General features: G+C 62.5%; 2 protein-coding genes across 2 annotated transcripts in view; both read right to left on the bottom strand.

The window, feature by feature from the left end:
- Positions 1–1,124: 1,124 nt before the first annotated feature.
- On the bottom strand, positions 1,125–6,936 carry TRHR (thyrotropin releasing hormone receptor). The gene is made up of 3 exons (XM_032971306.2): positions 6,808–6,936; positions 3,336–4,395; positions 1,125–2,778 (listed from the first exon to the last, which is right to left on the bottom strand). The coding sequence occupies exons 2-3, from the start codon at positions 4,233–4,235 to the stop codon at positions 2,299–2,301; spliced, it is 1,380 nt and encodes a 459-aa protein (XP_032827197.2). The 5' UTR covers positions 4,236–4,395; positions 6,808–6,936; the 3' UTR covers positions 1,125–2,298.
- A 5,307-nt stretch (positions 6,937–12,243) lies between these two features.
- The window catches only part of LOC116952125 (uncharacterized), a 94,511-nt gene continuing 85,785 nt past the window's right edge, over positions 12,244–20,969 (bottom strand). Inside the window, exon 8 of the mRNA XM_076074093.1 lies at positions 12,244–19,558. Within this exon, the coding sequence (XP_075930208.1) occupies positions 16,773–19,558 (2,786 nt within the window). The 3' untranslated portion in view covers positions 12,244–16,772. The remainder of the gene's footprint in view (positions 19,559–20,969) is intronic.

The raw sequence follows: 20,969 nt of genomic DNA on the forward strand, positions 1-20,969 counted from the left end.
TGGAGATGGGGGTCGCAATGGGGGTGGAGATGGGGGTGGAGAGGGGGGTGGAGTGGGGGTCGCGATGGGGGTGGAGATGGGGGAATTCCAATGGTTGCCAAACAAACTGTAACAAACTAAAGCCTTGGAACCTGGACGCATGCCAAAAGCATGGCCATACTCGAACCGGGCAAACCTTGGCGAGAAGCCGTAGGCCCACATCACTCCTGGGCACGCATCATCCTCGGGGGGGGGGGGGGGGATCGTCAAATCCGTGATCGCCGTAGACCAGGCGTGCGGCTCCCCGCCTAGCGGCTGCGACCGCGAGAGCCTTGGCCGTCACGACGCCCGACATCGATGCCTTGTCCCGGGGAGAGATGGGGGTCGACACGGTCTCGATTCAAAGGCACCGACGATGAAGCTCGCGAGGAGCATCGCCGTGCCTGGAGCGCACCGCCGCGCCCGCCGTGCGCGATGCCGGCCAACAGGCAGCGGCTCCTCCGTGTCCGCCCGGGGTGACCCGAGCCGAGCCGAGCTGCGTACGCGGATGACCTTGCCCTGGCGTCAGTGACATCGAGTCCACGGTGAACCCAAACACCAGACAGGTTACCGGACTACGTTGTGGGGGGGGGGGGGGGGGGGCACGGAGCGTGGCCGCTTCATGGGTTGAGGAACCACGGGGGGCGAGCTGACTCCTCGGGGCACCCCGAGCGGACACGGAGCTGCTGCCTGCTGGCCGGGACCGCGCATGGCAGGCGCGCGATGATGGCACGGGAGAGGGGAATGCACGGGAGAGGGGAATGCACGGAGCGCCTCGTGTCCCCGTCCCCGTCGATTGGCCTCGGTGCCGGACGCAAAGACCTCCTCCCCCCTCCTCCTCCCTCCCCCTCCCTCCCTCCTCCCCCCTCCCTCTCCCCCCCTCCCCTCCCTCCTCCCCTCCCTCCTCCCCCCCCTCCTCCCCCCTCCATCCTCCCTCCTCCCCCCTCCCTCCGCCCTCCCTCCTCCCCTCCCTCCTCCCCTTTCCCCTTCCCTCCCCCCTCCCTCCTCCCCCCCTCCCCTCCCCCCCCCTCCTCCCTCCCTCCTCCCCCCTCCCTCCTCCCCTCCTTGCCCCTCCCCTCCTTCCTCCCTCCCCTCCTTGCCAACCCTCTCCTTCCCCCTTCCTCCTCATTACTCTCCCTTCAGTGTGCTTTAGAGATCCACATTTTAGCTGATTTCATTTTTTACATTGCACAATGTTTTGAGGGGCTGATATTCCATTCGAAATAAACCTTGAAGGAGAAGCAGTTACCCGTTTAACCTCTCCGTTACCGGGTTAACCGCTCCGTTACCGGGTTAACCGCTCCGTTACCCGTTTAACCGCTCCGTTACCGGGTTAACCGCTCCGTTACCGGGTTAACCGCTCCGTTACCCGTTTAACCGCTCCGTTACCGGGTTAACCGCTCCGTTACCGGGTTAACCGCTCCGTTACCCGTTTAACCGCTCCGTTACCGGGTTAACCGCTCCGTTACCGGGTTAACCGCTCCGTTACCCGTTTAACCGCTCCGTTACCGGGTTAACCGCTCCGTTACCGGTTTAACCGCTCCGTTACCGCGTTAACCGCTCCGTTGCCGCGTTAACCGCTCCGTGAAGCACGTACGCCCCCCCACCCCGTCACCAACTGCCACCGCTCCGCGCGAGGTTGATTTGGAATTCCAGAGGTGGAGTCACAACGCGACAACCACAGAGCAGAGTCAGCCCGCAGCATCAGCAGTGGCAGCTGCTGCTGATACTGCTGTCACTGCTGATGCTGCTGCAGATGTTACTGCTGTCACTGCTGATGCTGCTGCAGATGTTACTGCTGCCACTGCTGATGTTACTGCTGCAGATGTTACAACTGCGGGCTGAGTGGCCCCCGTGGAGCGAACACAGCCCCTGCTGCAGCAGTGCCCGGTGCTGCTGCCAGTAGGAGCCCAGCACGACCACTGTGCCCCGTGCACGACCAGAGCTCCTGATACAATACCACGTGATGCTCGAGGTCGTGACCTCTTGACGGCCCTTGAGGTCATTACCATCGGGGTCGTGACATTGTCACGAGATGATACTCAAGGTCATGACCTCAACTCAAGATGACGCTCAAAGTCATGACCTCAACTCAAAATGACCGTCAAGGTCGTGACCTCGACTCCAGATGATCCTCGGGGTCGTGACATCGACACTAGATAACCCTCAAGGTCATGACCTCAACTCAAGATGACCGTCAAGGCGGTGACCTCGACTCAAGATGACCCTCGAGGTCGTCACCTCGCCTGTGGGTGAGCCTCGAGGTCACGACCTCAATCTCTAGGCGATGCTAAAGGTCGTGACCTCCACGTCCCCCGTGTCTCGCTCGCTGAAGGTCACGCACGTGACCCCGATCCCGTTCCCGTGTGCGGTGCACGCGCTCACCCCCCGCGGCGCGCGATTTCCCCTTCCCCGAACCTCCTCCTCCTCATCCCGCCCGCGAACCCTCTGGCCTCCTCGGCCACCAGCTGCGCTCGCTGCCCCGCGGGCCCAGGGGGCCCCGTCCGGGGTGCACGGCGGGCACACGCGCCGCCACGGGCAGGCGCAGAGCTTGCGGAAGGCGGCCCGGAACTTCTGCGACATGAGGCTGTAGACCACGGGGTTGCACGCCGAGTTGAGGTAGACGCAGAGGCGACAGCAGAGCACGAACCACGAGTCGGCGTAGGGGGGCGACAGGAAGGAGTTGACCAGCACCAGGGTGCGGTAGGGCGTCCAGAGTAGCGCGAACAGCGCCACCACCACGGCCAGCATCTTCACCACCTGGGGACATCAGCGTCGTCGTCACCACCAGGAACATCAACATCATCACGGACATCATCACATATGACATCATCATCGTAATCACTATCATCATCACAAACATCACCATCAGCATCACCACCATCACTACATACGACATCATAATTACCATCATCACCACCACCACATTTGACAACTACCATCATCATCACGAGCACTACCGCATATGCCATCATCATCTCACCACCATCACCACCAACTATGACATCATCATAACTACCATCATCACCACACATATGACATCATAATAACTACCATCATCACCATCACCACATATGGCATCATCATAACTACTATCATCACCATCACCCCATATGACATCATCATAACTACCATCATCACCATCACTACATATGACATAACAAACATCATCAGCATCACCACCACCACCACCACATTTGACAACTATCATCATCATCATCATCATCATCATCACGAGCACTACCGCATATGCCATCATCATCACCATGTCACCACCACCATCATCAGCAGCAGCAGCACGGCGTGTCCAGGCGCACCTGCTTGCGCGACGCGAGCGCCGACTTGGAGCGGCGACTGCACAGCAGCCTGCCCGCCTGCCCGCCCTCTCCGCCGCCGCCGCCGCCAGCCGCCGCGTCCTCGGGCCCCCAGCGCTGCGCGGCGGCCCCGGGGCCCTTGGAGGGCATGGGGCTCATGAAGAGGACGCGGCCGATGAGCGCGTAGAGCGCCGTGGCGAGCGCCAGCGGCAGCGCGAAGAAGATGGCGAAGTCGAGGAGGTAGATGGGAAGGTAGAGGCGACGCGACACGCGGTAGCCGCAGTAGAGGCCGTCCGTGGCCTCCTCCCGCTGGAGATCGACGAGGAAGAACCAGACGAGGCAGTAGAGGGCCGTGAAGGCCCACACGAGCGCGATGATCTTCCTTGCGCGGCTCGCCGTGCACAGGAACTGCGCGCGGATCGGGTGGCAGATGGCGATGTAGCGCTCCGCCGTGAACGCCGTGATGGAGCACGAGGAGGCGTTGATGCCCAGGTACTGTAGGTAGGTGATGAAGAGGCAGCCCGCCCGGCCGAACACGTAGGTGCCCGCCAGGCTCTCGGCCACGTTGGGCAGCCCCGCGCTCACGAGCACCGTGAGGTCGGCCACGGCCAGACTCACGAGGTAGCAGTTGGTGGGCGTGCGCATTTCTCGCGTGGTCAGCACCACGAGCACCACCATGGCGTTGCCCACGATGCCCGCGGCGCACACGAGCAGCACCAGCAGCGCGCTCACCACCTGGAACTCGAGCGAGAGTCGCTGCAGCTGCGCGCCGCCGCCGCCTCCCGTGCCGTTAGAGGAGGCGTTCGCCAGATGATGCTGCTGCTGCAGTAGCATCTGGAGGTGATGGCCGGAGGTGTCGTTCAGAGTCGGCGGCTGCGCGCTCCACTCGACCACGCGCCCCATGCTGCCGTGCGGTCTCGGGGTGACCCCCCCCCCGGTGCCTTCTGGTCCCTTCTGGTCCCCCCTGGGCCCGCAGTCCCGCGCCGCCTTCGGGCACCCCCGCCTGGGTTCCTCACCTCGCTGACCCCGCTCGACGGGGCTCAAGCCACAGCCTTTAAGGTGGCTGTGAGCAGGAAGCAAAGCGGATTCAATTAGAGCGTCCCGACAGCACCCAGAGCGGTGGTGCAGCGGTGAGCGCGCTTCGCTACGAACTCGGCGATAAACAGCGGCGAATATTTAAACCGGTCTTGGGCTCTCCCTAGGTAACGTCAGCACTGTGGAGACAAAGGCGGGGGGGGGGGGGGGCGTGGTGTCGCTCGCCCACCCCCTCGTGTGCCTTGCCAGCCTTAATACGTGCTCGCTAACACCACTTGCCCCAACAGCCTCTGTGGGGGATGTTTGTCTTTGCTCACAGAGTAAGTCGCACGCATGCGTACCACAAGAGAAGGATCCCCCGTGTAGCCTAAACAGACTCTTGGTGCACATCCTCTAGAACACGCATGACACATGCATGACACACGCATGGCACACGCATGTTACACGCATGGCAAGCGACGGCGTTTGAGGCTAGAACCGCCCACGGCCGCCTTTGTATCTGCAGTGCTGATGTTGACACTCTGCACAGCATACTCATTCAGGGCTGAGCCGATTATCCGGTTCGGATAATCGGCAATGGTTCTTGGCCATGAGCGGGAACCAAACTCGGGTCGCCAGGTTCGGAGGGCAGCGCACTGACCGCCGCGTCACCGCTTCCCACCTGCATAGTCACACACACAAAGATTCACCATATAGCCTTAACAGACTATGCGAGCACCTATGAAGGCCGGAACGGTACACGAGGGGGTGGGTGGCCAGCACTACCGCTCCTCACACACACACACGTACACACACACGTACACACGCACACGTACACACACGTACACACGCACACACCTACATGCACACACCTACACGCACACACGCGTACACACGCGTACACACACACACGTACATACACGCGTACACACACAGACACGTACATACATGCGTACACACACATGCACAAAGCCACACACACACAACACAAACAAATATCCCCGCATAGCTTGTGAGACTGTTGGAGCAAGTGCTGTTCACGAGCACCTTTGAAGCCCGCCATGGCACATGTATGCATGCTAAACTTATTTTGCACCATACGTAGCCAACTGTGCTCATCAGAGGGTATAGGTGTGTGTGTTTAGGTGTGTGTGTTTACACACCACACCGGGTATTAATTTGAGGCCGAGTCGACGTAGAAGAGACCCAAGACCGGTTCAGATAATCATCAGTGGTTCATAATAAAGGTTTTTGGGTTAGATCGCGTTATTTATAAATGTGTCGTAACCCTCCACCACCCGACACGGCCAATCAGCAAAAAAGTGTCACGTTGTCACGTCATCAGTGGTGTTGGCCGTGAGCGGGAATTGTACTTGCGTCGCTAGGTTCTTAGCACAGTGCGCAAACCGCTGCACCACACACAGACACACGGAGGCACACACAGACACACACAGACACACACAGAGATACACAGACACACACAGAGATACACAGAGACACACACGGAGACGCACACGGAGACGCACACAGAGATACACACGGAGACGCACGGAGACACACGGCGACAGACACACACAGAGACACACACACAGATACACAGAGACACACACACGGAGACGCACACAGAGACGCACACAGAGACGCACACAGACACACACGGAGACACACACGGCGACACACACAGACACACACAGAGACACACACAAAGATACACAGAGACACACACACGGAGACGCACACAGAGACGCACACAGAGACACAGACGCACACGGAGACACACAGAGACACACACAGACACACACACAGACACACACAGAGACGTACACACACAGACACACACAGACACACACACAGACACACACAGAGACACACACAGACACACACAGACACACACAGAGACACACACAGACAAACACAGACACACACGGAGACACACACACGGAGCCACACACACACAGACACACACAGACACACACAGGCACACACGGAGACACACACAGAAACACACACAGAGACACACACAGAGACACACACAGACACGCGCACACAGAGACACACACAGACACACACAGAGACACACACAGACACACACAGACACACACGGAGACACACACAGACACACACGGAGACACACAGACACACACAGACACACACGGAGACACACACAGACACGCGCACACAGACGCGCGGTAGCTACAGGTGCGGGCAAAGGCCACGTCGAGAGCTCATTCTGAGCGAAGCCGCAGGCTTACAGCATCGCCTGTGCACTGCCCAGACCACCCCTAGCCCTTACCCGGACCCTAAGCCCCGCACAGACCCTAGCCCGAACCCCCTTGCTCCGAGAACCCCTCGCACACGCCCTGCGCGCGTCTCAGCGAAACTTCGCAGCCCCGGAGTAGAGACGCTCTCCCCCCCCCCCCCCTGATCTTCCCGACCCCCCTAACCCCCCCCCCCAGCTTACCGTGGGGTGGCAGGGCTCGTGTGGAGGGGAGAGGGGGCAGGGCGCCGCTCCGCACGGGCACGGTGGGCGCTGTCCACGCGGGAGGTGCTGAAGTGCGGCGCGCGCCCCTCACGCCGCGGTCCAATAAGGAGCCGGGCCACGCATGCGCACAGAAGGGGGCCGGTACATTACTCAGGGCCCGGGGCGCACCACAATCACCCCCCCCCCCCCCCCCATTCTCGCTCGCTCCCCCCCCCCCAATATCTTTGTAGGGGCGCGAAGCGAGAGAGCGCCCGGCGCATTCGAAATGAGCGGCGGTGACTCCCTCTGGGAGGATCACCGACTCATGAGGAGTCCACCTGACTAGAGCGGGACGATGATGGTGTTGGTGATGATAGTAAGGTGATTGATGACATGATGATGATAAGGATTACTGATGATATGATGATTGGTGAATATTGATGAACACGGCAGCACAATAACGGTGGTGTCGATGACGAGGGTGTGATTGCGATGATGGCCAATGATGACGTTTGATGAAGATTACGAAACGATGCTGACGATGTAGTGATGATGATGACGCGACGAAACGATGACAGCTGGTAAAGACTGATGATAGTGATCGAAAATAACACGATGAGGTGTTTGATGACGTGCACTTGATGATGACTGAATGAAAAACGAAGTTCCACGCATCGCGATCAAAGCTGGATTATTAAACTACGAGTCATGTTTTTTTGTATGTTACCAGGCAAGGCCCACTGAGCTATGCAGCCCTTTAACAGAAGCGACCTTGCCACAAATGACAGCCCAATGAAGTGGCGGCTCATCATCAAGTGGAAAATGAAAGCGGTCAAAGACTCTAAACGCACGCTTCTCAATGTGAAGGGAAAACCCGGAGGACCTGGAAAAAAATCCATGCGACCACGGGACGGGAGAGAGACACGCAAACTTCAAAATTACAACAGGCGTCAGGGTCGGGAACAAACCCATGACCTCCTCGACATTAGGCGAGGTCGTCCGCATCTCGCCACCGCAGCGCTTTCCGGGACTACTCCAGATCGGGGCCTGACTACCTGTTAGTCGCCATGGGAATGTGGAGTGACCGTTTCAGAGGGGACACCTCCAGCGCCGCGGAGGCAAGTGTCGGTGGATCACGTGGACACCGGTCAAGCTCTGGGCGGCAAAGGGACCGCTAAGATGGCAGTACAGCGAGCGGGTTCGTGCTCCCGATGCGCAGCTAGCAGACCGTCGATAGTTGTTCATCTTGCTGTGCGCGGCCAGACTTCTCCGGGTGCACGGGTCTCCTCTCGCGCGCACATCTCTCCCTGCAAAGCGAATATGCCAGAGGCTTGACGCAGGAACCCCTCCCGTCAGTGAGTCTCTCACTCCCCTCGCCATCACGCAGACGCGCGTGCTTGGAATGACACCGTGAGACACAAAGGTGTGAGCACGTGGTTTTAAAGGAACAGGTGGATTAGAGGAAGACGTGGATTAGAGGGTTAAAACATCGCGCAGGTTGCGAAGAGAAGCGAGTTGGTTTGGGCAGGACCCGTCACGGCTAGAAGAGATGCCGACAGCCGAATGGCCGAGACTAACAACTTGGCCCGACAGAGAACGCGCGCCGCAGAGATGGAGCGACGAAATGAGATCGGGTGCGAGGTGGGGTTGGCTGGACCGTAAGACACGGGCGGGGGGGGGGGGAGCCTTCATCCAGCAGTGGATTGGTCGGTTCGTGCACTCGACGCGGCTCCACGTGCGCTCACAGCCGCTGGCCGGCGCGGCAGGGACCTCGAGGAGAGCGTGGGGAGAGAGTGGGGGGAGAGTGCGTGGGGAGAGTGCGTGGGGAGAGTGCGTGGGGATAGAGCGTGGGGTGAGAGTGGGGGGAGAGTGCGTGGGGAGAGAGCGTGGGGTGAGAGAGCGTGGGGTGAGAGCGTGGGGTGAGAGCGTGGGGAGAGAGCGTGGGGAGAGAGCGTGTGGATAGAGCGTGGGGTTAGAGTGGGGGGAGAGTGCGTGGGGAGAGTGCGTGGGGAGAGTGCGTGGGGTGAGAGCGTGGGGTGAGAGAGCGTGGGGTGAGAGCGTGGGGTGAGAGCGTGGGGAGAGAGCGTGGGGAGAGAGCGTGGGGTGAGAGAGCGTGGGGTGAGAGCGTGGGGTGAGAGCGTGGGGAGAGAGCGTGGGGAGAGAGCGTGGGGAGAGAGCGGGGGGAGAGTGCGTGGGGAGAGTGCGTGGGGTGAGAGCGTGGGGTGAGAGCGTGGGGTGAGAGCGTGGGGTGAGAGCGTGGGGAGAGAGCGTGGGGAGAGAGCGTGGGGTGAGAGCGTGGGGAGAGAGCGTGAGGAGAGTGCGTGGGGTGAGAGAGCGTGGGGAGAGAGCGTGGGGTGAGAGCGTGGGGAGAGAGCGTGGGGAGAGAGCGTGGGGTGAGAGCGTGGGGAGAGTGCGTGGGGTGAGAGCGTGGGGAGAGAGCGTGGGGTGAGAGAGCGTGGGGAGAGAGCGTGGGGTGAGAGCGTGGGGAGAGAGCGTGGGGAGAGAGCGTGGGGTGAGAGCGTGGGGAGAGTGCGTGGGGTGAGAGCGTGGGGTGAGAGCGTGGGGTGAGAGCGTGGGGTGAGTGCGTGGGGAGAAAGCGTGGGGAGAGAGCGTGGGGAGAGCGTGGGGAGAGAGCGTGGGGAGAGAGCGTGGGGAGAGAGCGTGGGGAGAGAGCGTGGGGTGAGAGCGTGGGGAGAGAGCGTGGGGTGAGAGCGTGGGGAGAGAGCGTGGGGAGAGAGCGTGGGGAGAGAGCGTGGGGTGAGAGCGTGGGGAGAGAGCGTGGGGTGAGGGCGTGGGGAGAGAGCGTGGGGAGAGTGCGTGGGGAGAGTGCGTGGGGAGGGAGCGTGGGGGGAGAGCGTGGGGAGAGAGCGTGGGGAGAGAGCGTGGGGTGAGAGCGTGGGGTGAGAGCGTGGGGTGAGAGCGTGGGGAGAGAGCGTGGGGTGAGAGCGTGGGGTGAGAGCGTGGGGAGAGAGCGTGGGGGGAGAGCGTGGGGAGAGAGCGTGGGGAGAGAGCGTGGGGTGAGAGCGTGGGGTGAGAGCGTGGGGTGAGAGCGTGGGGTGAGAGCGTGGGGAGAGAGCGTGGGGTGAGAGCGTGGGGAGAGAGCGTGGGGAGAGAGCGTGGGGAGAGAGCGTGGGGAGAGTGCGTGGGGAGAGTGCGTGGGGAGGGAGCGTGGGGGGAGAGCGTGGGGAGAGAGCGTGGGGAGAGAGCGTGGGGTGAGAGCGTGGGGTGAGAGCGTGGGGTGAGAGCGTGGGGAGAGAGCGTGGGGTGAGAGCGTGGGGTGAGAGCGTGGGGAGAGAGCGTGGGGGGAGAGCGTGGGGAGAGAGCGTGGGGAGAGAGCGTGGGGTGAGAGCGTGGGGTGAGAGCGTGGGGAGAGAGCGTGGGGTGAGAGAGCGTGGGGAGAGAGCGTGGGGTGAGAGCGTGGGGTGAGAGCGTGGGGAGAGGGCGTGGGGTGAGAGCGTGGGGAGAGAGCGTGGGGAGGGCGTGGGGAGAGAGCGTGGGGTGAGAGCGTGGGGTGAGAGCGTGGGGTGAGAGCGTGGGGTGAGAGCGTGGGGTGAGAGCGTGGGATGGGGGCGTGGGGTGAGAGCGTGGGGTGAGAGCGTGGGGAGAGAGCGTGGGGTGAGAGCGTGGGGTGAGAGCGTGGGGTGAGAGCGTGGGGTGAGAGCGTGGGGTGAGGGCGTGGGGAGAGGGCGTGGGGTGAGGGCGTGGGGAGAGGGCGTGGGGTGAGGGCGCCCTCTGGTGTCGGTGAGGGTTGCCGACACTGCGGGAGCCCGTGGGCCCAGGTTCCACGAGGCATTTATGATTTATCATTCCTCGTGTTCACCCGGGAAAGCCTCGCCGAGTCTCAGGGCCTTGTCAGGGGAGTCTTGCCAATTATTTTGTCGTGGAGCGGGTAGGGGGTTTGTTGTTGCTGCTGCTGCGTGCGATGCCAAATGCGTGATTTGCAGGTCACATTTTTTCAGCACTGCTATGTTGTTTAGCCCAATTTCCAGTGACATTGTGTGGTAGCTATGGGAGGAAACTGGAGAAACCAGAGGAAACCCATGCAAGAACACAAAAACTCCTGACACTCACTCACTCAAAGACTCTGGAGGCAAGTGCTGTTAGCGAGCAGCGCTTATGAAGTCCCATGTGGCACCACGCCCGAATGCCTTTCTCACCAGTTGCTGATATTTACACATCGCACTACGAACTCATCTGAGGCTGAGTCGACCTAGGGGGGGACCGAGGAGCTGTTGGCCGTTCGCGGGGAATCGAACTCGGGTGTCCGGAGTTCCTAGCGCGGTCCGGTAACGACTGAACCACCGCTCTCTTCACACTCAACGCTCAGTCACACGCAGAACAGGGGAGCAGGGTGGGGGGCAGACACGGAAACTCCACGCACAAAGGCGTTCGAGTCTGGGGAATCGAACTCAGGCTCTTCTTGCTGCGAGGCGCGAGCCGTTAAAGCCGCGCCTACCGCAAGGGGGGGGGGGGGGGGGGGGAATCTCCCTGAAGTGATCCCGAGCAGAACAGGGAGAGGTCGGGGAAGCCGCAGTGCGCCACGCTGCTGTGCCACGCTGGGTGTGCCGACGGAGGCGTCCCATCGGCATCGCTCGCCCCCTCCGCCGGCGATTGTAGGGCGCCACAGTGGCGAGATGTTAATTGACTCGCCTGGTATACAGGAAGTCGTGCGTTCGATCCCGACCCTGACGCCTGCTGCTGCTGTATATTCGGAGTTCTCCCCCGTGGTGGTCGTGTGGGTCTTGCTCCGGGTCCTCCGGTTTTCCCCTCCATATTTAGAATCTACATCAACATGCCTTTAGAGTATTTGGCTTCTGCTATAAATGTCCACGCGATAAGCCGCTTCCTTTGGCTATCATTTGTGGCCAGGTCGCTTCTGAAAAAAACAGCTATAACAGTTCCCTTGGGGGCCTGACCTGGTCAAATAATCAATAAAAACGTGTTCAGCGAGTTTAGATTCGAAGTCACGTGGGGTTCTCGTTCCCCCAGGTGAGGGAGCTCGAGGAGCGCGCCCGGGAGAGCGAGCGGCCTCCTGGAACACGTGTGCCCCCCCCCACTCCGCGGGGCAGCGTGCCGAGTGCACCCCACCCCCCACCCCCACCACCACCCCCACCACCCCCCCTACCACCACCCCCCACCACCACCCTCCACCACCCTCCACCACCACCTCCACCACCACCACCACCCCCCACCACCACCACCACCCCCCACCACCACCCCCACCACCACCCCCCACCGCACCACCACCCCCACCCCCCACCACCACCCCCCACCACCACCCCCCACCACCACCCCCACCACCACCCCCCACCGCACCACCACCCCCACCCCCCACCACCACCCCCCACCACCACCCCCCACCACCACCCCCACCACCACCACCCCCCACCACCACCCCCCGCGCAGACAGAGAGACAGACGCCGAGACCGCGATGGTGCCTGGCACACGCACAGAGAGAGGTTTATTTACGTAGTAAAGGGTTTTTGTATACAAAGAGGAGAGTCGCGCTCTGGTCCACCACCATCACCACCACACGTCCGTCCGTGCGGGGGGTGCAGGGGGGACGGGAGGGAGGGGGGACGGGAGGGAGGCGGCTTGTACCGCGCAAGTGCTGTAGGGAGGGGCAAGGGTGGGTGAAGGTCAAGTGATGACCCCCCCCCAGACTCAGGGACTCCGTGGTTTAGGGGCCCGGTAGGGGGAGGGCGGGGGGGTCTCTGGCTGCCGGCACAAGGGGCGACTGAACTCTGCGTGAAGACAAAAAAAACACAGCCGTGGCTGGGGGGCAGATAGCAACATCCCTCCCATACATACACACACACATACACACACACCCACACACACTCACACACACCCACACATACACACCCACAAACCCACACACACACCCACACACACACCCACATACAACAACCGTCATTCGCCACTAAGTGGCGGTGACGTCACCACGACGCTTGTGCCAGGCCATGTGCACCTTGAGGCCACGTGAATTGTCGAACGCCCGCTGGCAGGAGGTAATTTTAATTAATTACCACTAAACCACCCACATACACACACACACCCACATCCACACTCACACACACACATACACACTCACACATACACACTCACAAATACACATTCACACATTCACACTCACACACAACAAAAGACAAAGATCCCCCATATAGCCTTAACAGACTGTAGGGGCAAGTGCTGTTAGCGAGCACCTATGAAGGCCGGAACGGTACACGAGGGGGTGGGTGGCCAGCACCACGCCCGACCGCCTTTGTCTCCCTAGTCGCGATGTTTACACACCGCACCAGGTACTCATTTGAGGCTGAGTCGACCTAAGGGAGGCCCGGGACCGGTTCAGATAATCGTCACTGGTGTTGGCTGTGAGCGGGAATCGAACCCGGGTGCCAGGTTCATAGCGCAGCGCGCTAACCGCTACACTATCGCTCCCCACACTCACACACACACTCAAACATACACTCACACACACACTGACACAATCACACACACACACGCACACTCTCACCTACACTCACCTACACACTCACATACACACTCACAAACACACTCACACACATACACACTTACATACACACACACATATACACACTCACATACACACACATACATAAACACACATACACATACACACTCTCACAACCGCCATTCATCACTAAGTATAAGTGACGTCACCACAGCGCTTGTGCCGGCCTCCGCGCACTTTAAGGCCACGTGAAGTGTCGAATGCCCGCTGGCAGGAGGTCACGGGACAGACCCAGATGAAACGGGTCGACTGACTGAGATGGCTGGCCGATGCACCACCTGTGCCCCCTACTGTGCCAACTTGCTGTGTTTTAGCTGCCCGGCGCTCCGCTCGTTGTTGTGAGCATTGCTCCTGCCTCCAACTTGCCGATCTTGACACCGCTGGTGCCAGTCATCGGCAAGTCCACTCAGCTCTACATCCTCATGTACCACATCACTCCATCTCTTCTCTCGCCAGTGCCGCGCCCATTAAGCCCCCTCTATCTGGCCGAAAAAAAGCTGTTTAGGCATGCGGTGATTGGGCATGTGGGCTACATGACCCAGCCAACGCAGCCTTGCCTGCCGGAGTAGCTCACCGATGGGACTTTGTCCAGATCTGTCATTGATCTGTGAGCTCCTCATACAATCCAGTCTGGTTAAACCAAAAGATGGACGGTAGACAGGTCAGCCTGAATGTTTCTAACTGGCGAAGGTGTTCCATTAGGGGGGGGGGGGTCAAACTTTCGCAAGCACAGAAAGGGGAGGGAATGACCGTGGCCGAAAAGACTCGGAGCTTCGTGCGGAGCGACAGACCAGGTAGCTTCCACAAAGCAATGCGCAGCCGATGAAAAGATGCCGCTTGACTAATTCGGAGTGAGAGCTCTGCTGTAAAACCAGAGCTGGTCATAAGCACACTGCCCAGGTATGGAAAATTCTCCACTCTCTCCGCAATTGCCCCAACATCAATGGGGAGTTGAGGGGGTGGAGTGTTTGATGGCACAAAATACTGTACAATGACACACATTCACATACACACAAAATACACACACAAAATATATACACACACACGTGCGCATATATACATACACACACACACAACACGCACGCGCATACAAAAAACAAAGATCCCCCGTGAAGCTTGTCAGACTGTAGGGGCAAGTGCTGTTAGCAAGCACTAATGAAGGCCAAAACGGTACAAAAGGGGGTGGATGGCCAGCACCACGCCCGACCGCCTGTGTCTCTCCAGTGGCGATGTTTACACACCGCTCCAGGTACTCATTTGAGGCTGAGTCGACCTAGGGGAGGCCCAGGATCGGTTCAGATAATCGTCACTGCACTGGTGTTGGCCGTGAGCGGGAATCGAACCCGGGTTGCCGGGTTCATAGCGCAGCGCGCTAACCGCTACACTACTACTCCCCACCATACACACGTACACACACGCACACACACGCGCATATACACACAATCAACCACTATCCGTTAAGCTTCCACAGATACTGAATTCCACACTCGCTCCCAGACGCATTAAAAACTCGACACAGACTGCCCACCGGCTGTGGAGAACCCGCGGGGAACGACAGCGAGAGACACGAGGGGACTCGAAGGGGCTCCAGCAGCAACATAACTCCGGGTTCAACAGCAGACCCAGGGTTCAGACACCCACCCACCCACCCGGGCGTGGACACAAAGACGCGTCCCTGGGTTGGGGATGCAGCTCAGACCCAGGCCTGACACCACCACCGCCGTCGTCGCCATCGCCATCGTCATTGTCACAGCTTCTTCTTTGAACCTCTCTCTGCGTATTCCGTGTGAGCAAGTCGAGATGAGCAGAGCTCCCGGTGAACTCTGCCTCAAGCCCTCTGCTCACCATGGCCAGCACCAGGAAGAGGCCATGAGGAGGGAGGCTTTTGCATGTGGATCCTGGTCCATCTGGAGCCAAAGTCCGGTTCGCGTGTTGTTCACTGCACCGGCAGAGCTATATGGGGTAGCAGTCTGTAGTGGGGGGGGGGGGGTGTGTACGCTACTGTTGCCGGTGCTGCGGCAATGAAGAAACCCCGGCGCGGAGCAAGTCCACTGGGAGCCGGACTACCCCGGTCCCGCATCGTCAGTGCATTGGTCATTCGCGTCCGCCGTGAAACGGCTCCGTCCCGCCTCTTCCCGAGAGCCTCCGGGCGGGGCGTGAGCGTTGGGGGGGGGGGGGGGGGCTTGGTAATCCAAGGGGGGGGGGCTGTGTAATTCATGGGGGGGGGTGGGGGCTGTGACTGGGAGTCGCTGGGCTTCCAGTGATTATTTGTGGCTCAAATAAGCGCTCTTCATGCAAGTGAAACAAACAAAAACCCACAAAGTTGTGAAAAATTAATCGGTCCGACGGACACGAGTATACCTCTTGTACCCCACTTCGGAGACGTCTCTCCCGTGCCCAGCGCACTCTCGTCCCCTCACACGGGCACGCCGGTTCAGAGCGCGTGGCAACGAGAGGGAGATGATCCGCTGGGTTAGGCCGAGCGAAGGTCTCCAGCCTCTCACGTGGGTATCCAGCAAGGCCTGTGTAAGAACTCCCTCACAGCTAACCCTACCCGACAATCCTACCGCTAATCATAACCCTAGACACTAACCCTACCCGACAATCCTACCGCTAATCCTAACCCTAGCCGCTAACCCTAACCGTTAACCCTACCGCTAATCATAACCCTAGCCGCTAACGCTAACCGTTAACCCTACCGCTAATCATAATCCTAACCTAGCCATGACCACAACTTACCCCTGCCAAAATCCCACGCTCCAACTCTAACCTCTAACTCCAGCCCTGGGCAAATCACAGCCCTAACCCCCGAGCCCTAAACCCTCACCTTGAGCCCTAGGCCAAGGTGGCGAATCCAATGTTAGTCTGCTCAGCGAGGGGGCGTGAACTCATCCCGTACGAGCCAAGGGGGGCATCACGGGGGTGCGGTAAGAGACCGGCGCCGGCCTTCTCGACTCCGCTACGGCGTCCACAGCTCCACACGCCGATGGACGCCAACGCTCGCCACGGGTGGCCGTATCGACCTCGGCGGTGGACGTGGCCCCCGCCCCCCCCAGCGACGGACGCCGCGTGGCGAACCCTTCCTTATCTGGCGGCCGCATCGGCCGCGACGGCGCCGTCACACCGCCGCCGCTGCACGTATCGATCGCCGTGGGAGCCTCCCGCTCCTCTTGCCCCCCCCCCACACCCCCCTCCCCCCCGCCCGCTCACAACGACTCGTCAGAATCTTGCCATCGGCGTGCGCGTCCGTCGGAAGGCGGCGAGTCCAGGGAGCACGCGGAGACAAATAAATAAACGCTCCCCGCGGCGGGGGCTTCCCCCTCCGCCGCCCATCGACCCCCGCGCCCCCTCCTCCCCGCCACCGTCGATCGGGCGCCCCGGGGCCCCGGCGGAACGGCTGGGCGCGGTCGGCGCCGCCGGCGCAGGCCCTCACTTAACGGCGTGGTGCTCGGCGGCGTGAGAGGCGCAGTAGAACTTCTTGTGAGCGATGAAGTTGGACAGGCTACTGAACTGGATGTCGCACAGGCGGCAGTACTTGCCGCCGCCGCCGCCGTTGGCCAGCGCCGGCGGCTCGGCCGCCGCCTTGCCCGGCGTGTGGAAGGGGCTGAGCGCCGGCGCCGGCGAGCCGCCCCGCCCGGCCGGGGCGAGGCGTGGGCTGGGCGCGGGCGGTCCGGGCGAGGCGGCGGCACCGGCGGTCGCGGGCCCCTCCGCCGCGCCGTCCGCGTCGTCTCCCGCGGCCCCGTCCGCGTCGTTTCCCTGCGGCGTGGGCGACCGCGAGCCGCGGGCCTCGGGCGGTGGCCCCGGCGTGGAGGCCCCGTGGTGCCGGCGCCGGTGCTCCTCCATGCCGTCGCCCGAGCTGCAGGCGTAGGAGCAGTAAGGGCACAGCGCCGGCTTCGTCTCGGCGAGCGGCGCGAGGCCCGGGAAGCGAGCCAGGTCCGTCGGGACCTCCGGGCACAGCAGGCAACCGTGCGCCCCTCCTCCTCCTCCTCCTCCTCCCGGCGCCGCTACCGGCGTTCCCCGCGGTGCGGTTCTGCCGGCCGGCGCGGCGACGACCGAGTTCAGAGCGAACGGTAGGACGGGCACGCCGGGGCCCAACGGGGACGCGCCGTTGCCGGTCAGCAGCGCGGCCGCCAGCGGCGGCGGTGCGCCGGGCAGGGCGGCGGCCGCCGGCTGCCGGGTGGTGGTGGCGGAACAGTAGTAGCGCTTGTGCGCCAAGTAGTTCTCGAGGCGGCTGAACGTGATCTGGCACGACGCGCACTTGTGGTAGTCGCTGAGCCGGGCGGGCGTCTCCGGCGAGCGTCGCGGAGTCGCCGGCCGCTCCGCCGGCGCCGCCGTCTTCCTGCTCAGGTCCATGGGGGCGTCGGCGTCCTGCGGCGGAGGCGGCGACGGATACGGGGATCGGCGGGCGACGCCGGCGCTCCCCGCCGTCCTGTGGGCACCGACCCCCGGGGCGGCGGCGGCGGAGGAGGCGGTGGACCGCAGGGGGCTGCAGGACGAGGAGGCGGTGGAGGCTGCCGGCGAGGTGGAGGACGAGCAGGAGGACAAAGTCCGCTCCTCTCGGCGCCGCTTAGCCGCGTCCTCGCCGGGCGGGCTGGCCGCGTCCGCGAGCCTCCTGCCGCCCGGCGCCGCCTCGGGGTGCGCGACGCCGCACACCCGTCGCCTCTTGCGCGTTCGCTGCTGCTGCTGCTGCTGCTGGTTCTGCGAGACGGCCACGACCGTCGCCGCCGCCGCCGCCGCCGGCGCCACGGCGGCCGCGGCCGCGGCGGCGGAGGCGGCCCGGCCGCCGTGGGCCTGCCGCTTGGGCGGGGGGTCGTGCCGCGTGGCGCAGTAGTAGCGCTTGTGCACGGCGTAGTTCTCGCGCCGGCTGAACGTGATGTTGCAGGCGTCGCACGTCGTCCGCGCGGGGTCCTCGGCGGCCGTGTCCGCCCCGGAGGGGGGCGACCCCTCGGGGCCCCTCCCCTCGTCCCCCGACGGCCGCCCCGGCTCCTCCGCCCGCTCCGCCTTGATCGCCTTCGCCGGGGCGGGGGCGACGCCGCCTCCGTCCGCGGCCGCGCAGTCCGCGCCGGCGGGCGCGGACTGCCGGGCGAGCGCCGTCGGGCTGGGGGAGCCGCTCTGGTCGGCGGGGGAGCAGTGCGCCGGCTTGCCGGCTTGCCGGCCTGGCTTGTCCCTCGCCGTGCCGTTACCCACGGGCTGCTGCTGCTGCTGCTGCTGGCGCTGCTGCCTGTAGGCGCAGTAGAGCTGCTTGTGCACCATGAAGTTGTCGAGGCTGCTGAAGCTGATGTTGCACTCGACGCACGTCACGCCCCCGCCGGCCCCGCGGGCCGCGAAGAAGGGGCCGCCAGCAGCGGCGGCAGCGATGGCGCCCGGATGGGTCTGCGCCGGGAAAGCGACGGACGCCTGCCGCTGCAGGCGGTGGTGCGCCAGCTCCGAAATGCGCGCCAGCATCTCCGAGGCCTGCGCGTCCGTGGTCTGTAGGTGCGGCACGAAGAAGTAGTGAGGCGGGAAGACGGAGGCCAGGCCGACGCCGCCGCTCGGCCCCTTCGCCTGCTGCTGCACCGGCGATGCCACCGGCTGCGGACTTAGCGGCTCCAGCTTCACGGTTGGGGCGGCTGACGGGGACGAGCGGGACGGCGCTCGCGCACAATCGTCCTCCGCGTCGCTCCCTTTAGGCGTCGCCCCCGCCTCCCTCTTCACCACGCGGATGGCGCCGGTCGCTGCATCGGCTCCACCGCCGCCCGCTTGACCGTCCCAGCCGCGCCGGTTCCCGTCGTCCGTGAGCCGACTTTCCCCCGCGCCCTCCTCCTCCTCCCCCTCCTCCTCCTCCTCCTCGTCGCCGCGCCTTCGCTTAAACCCGCGAGCCGCTTCGTCTCCCGCGAACCCGGCACCGTCGTCGTGGCCGGCGCCGTCTCTGTCGCCTCGTCCCCCTCCGCTGGCGCCCGCCGCCCGCCGGTCCACGTCCGGCGTTCCCCGCCGGGCGTCGCCGCCGCCGCCACCGCCGCCACCGTGCACCGTCCCACGGTCTGGCGCCACGCGGCCGGGGGTCGCGAGGGGGAGGCCGGCCCCGGGGTCGCCGGCCCCCGCGTGGGGGTCAGGCCGGGCCGGATCGGCCGCGGCCGGCGGCGTGGCCGGAGGGCGCGGTTGAGGCCGGAAGCCGGCGCTCGGCGACGCGGGACGAGGGGAGGGGCCCTCGATCTTGCGCTCGGCTTCCGCCGCCCCTGCGGGGAAAACAACGCGGCGGGGGGCGGGGGGCGGGGGGGAGGTTCAGTACCGGCGCTCGCACTCCTGCCCGCTGAGGGGGCGTGAACATCGCCTCACTCTCGACCGCCGCGCTCCATTATTGCTGCCGAGCGCCGTGTCCTCCAGAGAGGAAGATGCACACCCACGTGCCCGGTGTCAGTTCTTAGACTCCGGAGAACACGGTGGAGACGTCACTAATGAACCCCCGGCCGTTATTCATTTACTCGGTTGGGAAATCCACAACATCGGGCCACTCCGGCGGAATCTACCCGTCCGTAGGCCTGTGCCAATGTACCCCACCTAAAGCCGCGCGGGGATGGCTGCCGCTTGGGGTCCCCCAGGCCAGACCGCAGCAGGGCAAGCGGTTGGGGTGGGATGCGAGATACGGCGCTTTGAGAACCGGGGCCGCTTGAGCCAGCGGCCTCCCGCGTGGCGAAATTCCCCACCCCTGCCCGATGACACGACGCGCTTCGCAAAGCACACGCTCGCCGGCCTATGGACACGACAACCGCAACCGACTGCCGTGGAAAACAAACACAAATAGACACGACGCCACGAGAAAAACAGTCCCGTTTCCTCGCTCGGCCCGCGCCTGCCCTGGTTTACGGCGAACCAAATTTCCCGCTGGGGACATCGTGGCGGGGACGGGAGAAAGCCACGCAGGCGTGCGGGAGAGAGCGGAGAGGTGGGATTCCGCAAACGTGTGGGAAGAGTGTAGCGGGGGAGGACCGGGAAAATAAACTCGGAGGCCGGCGAGAGAACGTGGCGGGCGAGCGTGCCGTAGATGTGATTGGGCTGGGCGGGGGGAGGAGGGACGATCTCTATGTGCGAGTCTATGGGTCTCTATGTGCGAGTCTATGGGTCTCTATGTGCGAGTCTATGGGTGTCTATGTGCGAGTCTATGGGTCTCTATGTGCGAATCTATTGTTCTCTATGTGCGAGTCTATGGGTATCTATGGGCGAGTCTATGGGTCTCTATGTGCCAATCTATGGGTCTCTATGTGCGAGTCTATGGGTCTCTATGTGCGAGTCTATGGGTCTCTATGTGCGAGTCTATGGGTCTCTATGTGCGAGTCTATGGGTGTCTATGTGCGAGTCTATGGGTCTCTATGTGCGAGTCTATTGGTCTCTATGTGCGAGTCTATGGGTCTCTATGTGCGAGTCTATGGGTCTCTATGTGCGAGTCTATTGGTCTCTATGTTGGAGTCTATGGGTCTCTATGTGCGAGTCTATGGGTCTCTATGTGCGAGTCTATGGGTGTCTATGTGCGAGTCTATGGGTCTCTATGTGCGAGTCTATTGGTCTCTATGTGCGAGTCTATGGGTCTCTATGTGCGAGTCTATGGGTCTCTATGTGCGAGTCTATTGGTCTCTATGTTGGAGTCTATGG

The sequence above is a fragment of the Petromyzon marinus genome, chromosome 45, assembly GCF_048934315.1.
Source record: "Petromyzon marinus isolate PM22_M1 ecotype Great Lakes invasive population chromosome 45, UKy_Petmar_22M1.pri1.0, whole genome shotgun sequence".
NCBI lineage: Eukaryota > Metazoa > Chordata > Hyperoartia > Petromyzontiformes > Petromyzontidae > Petromyzon > Petromyzon marinus.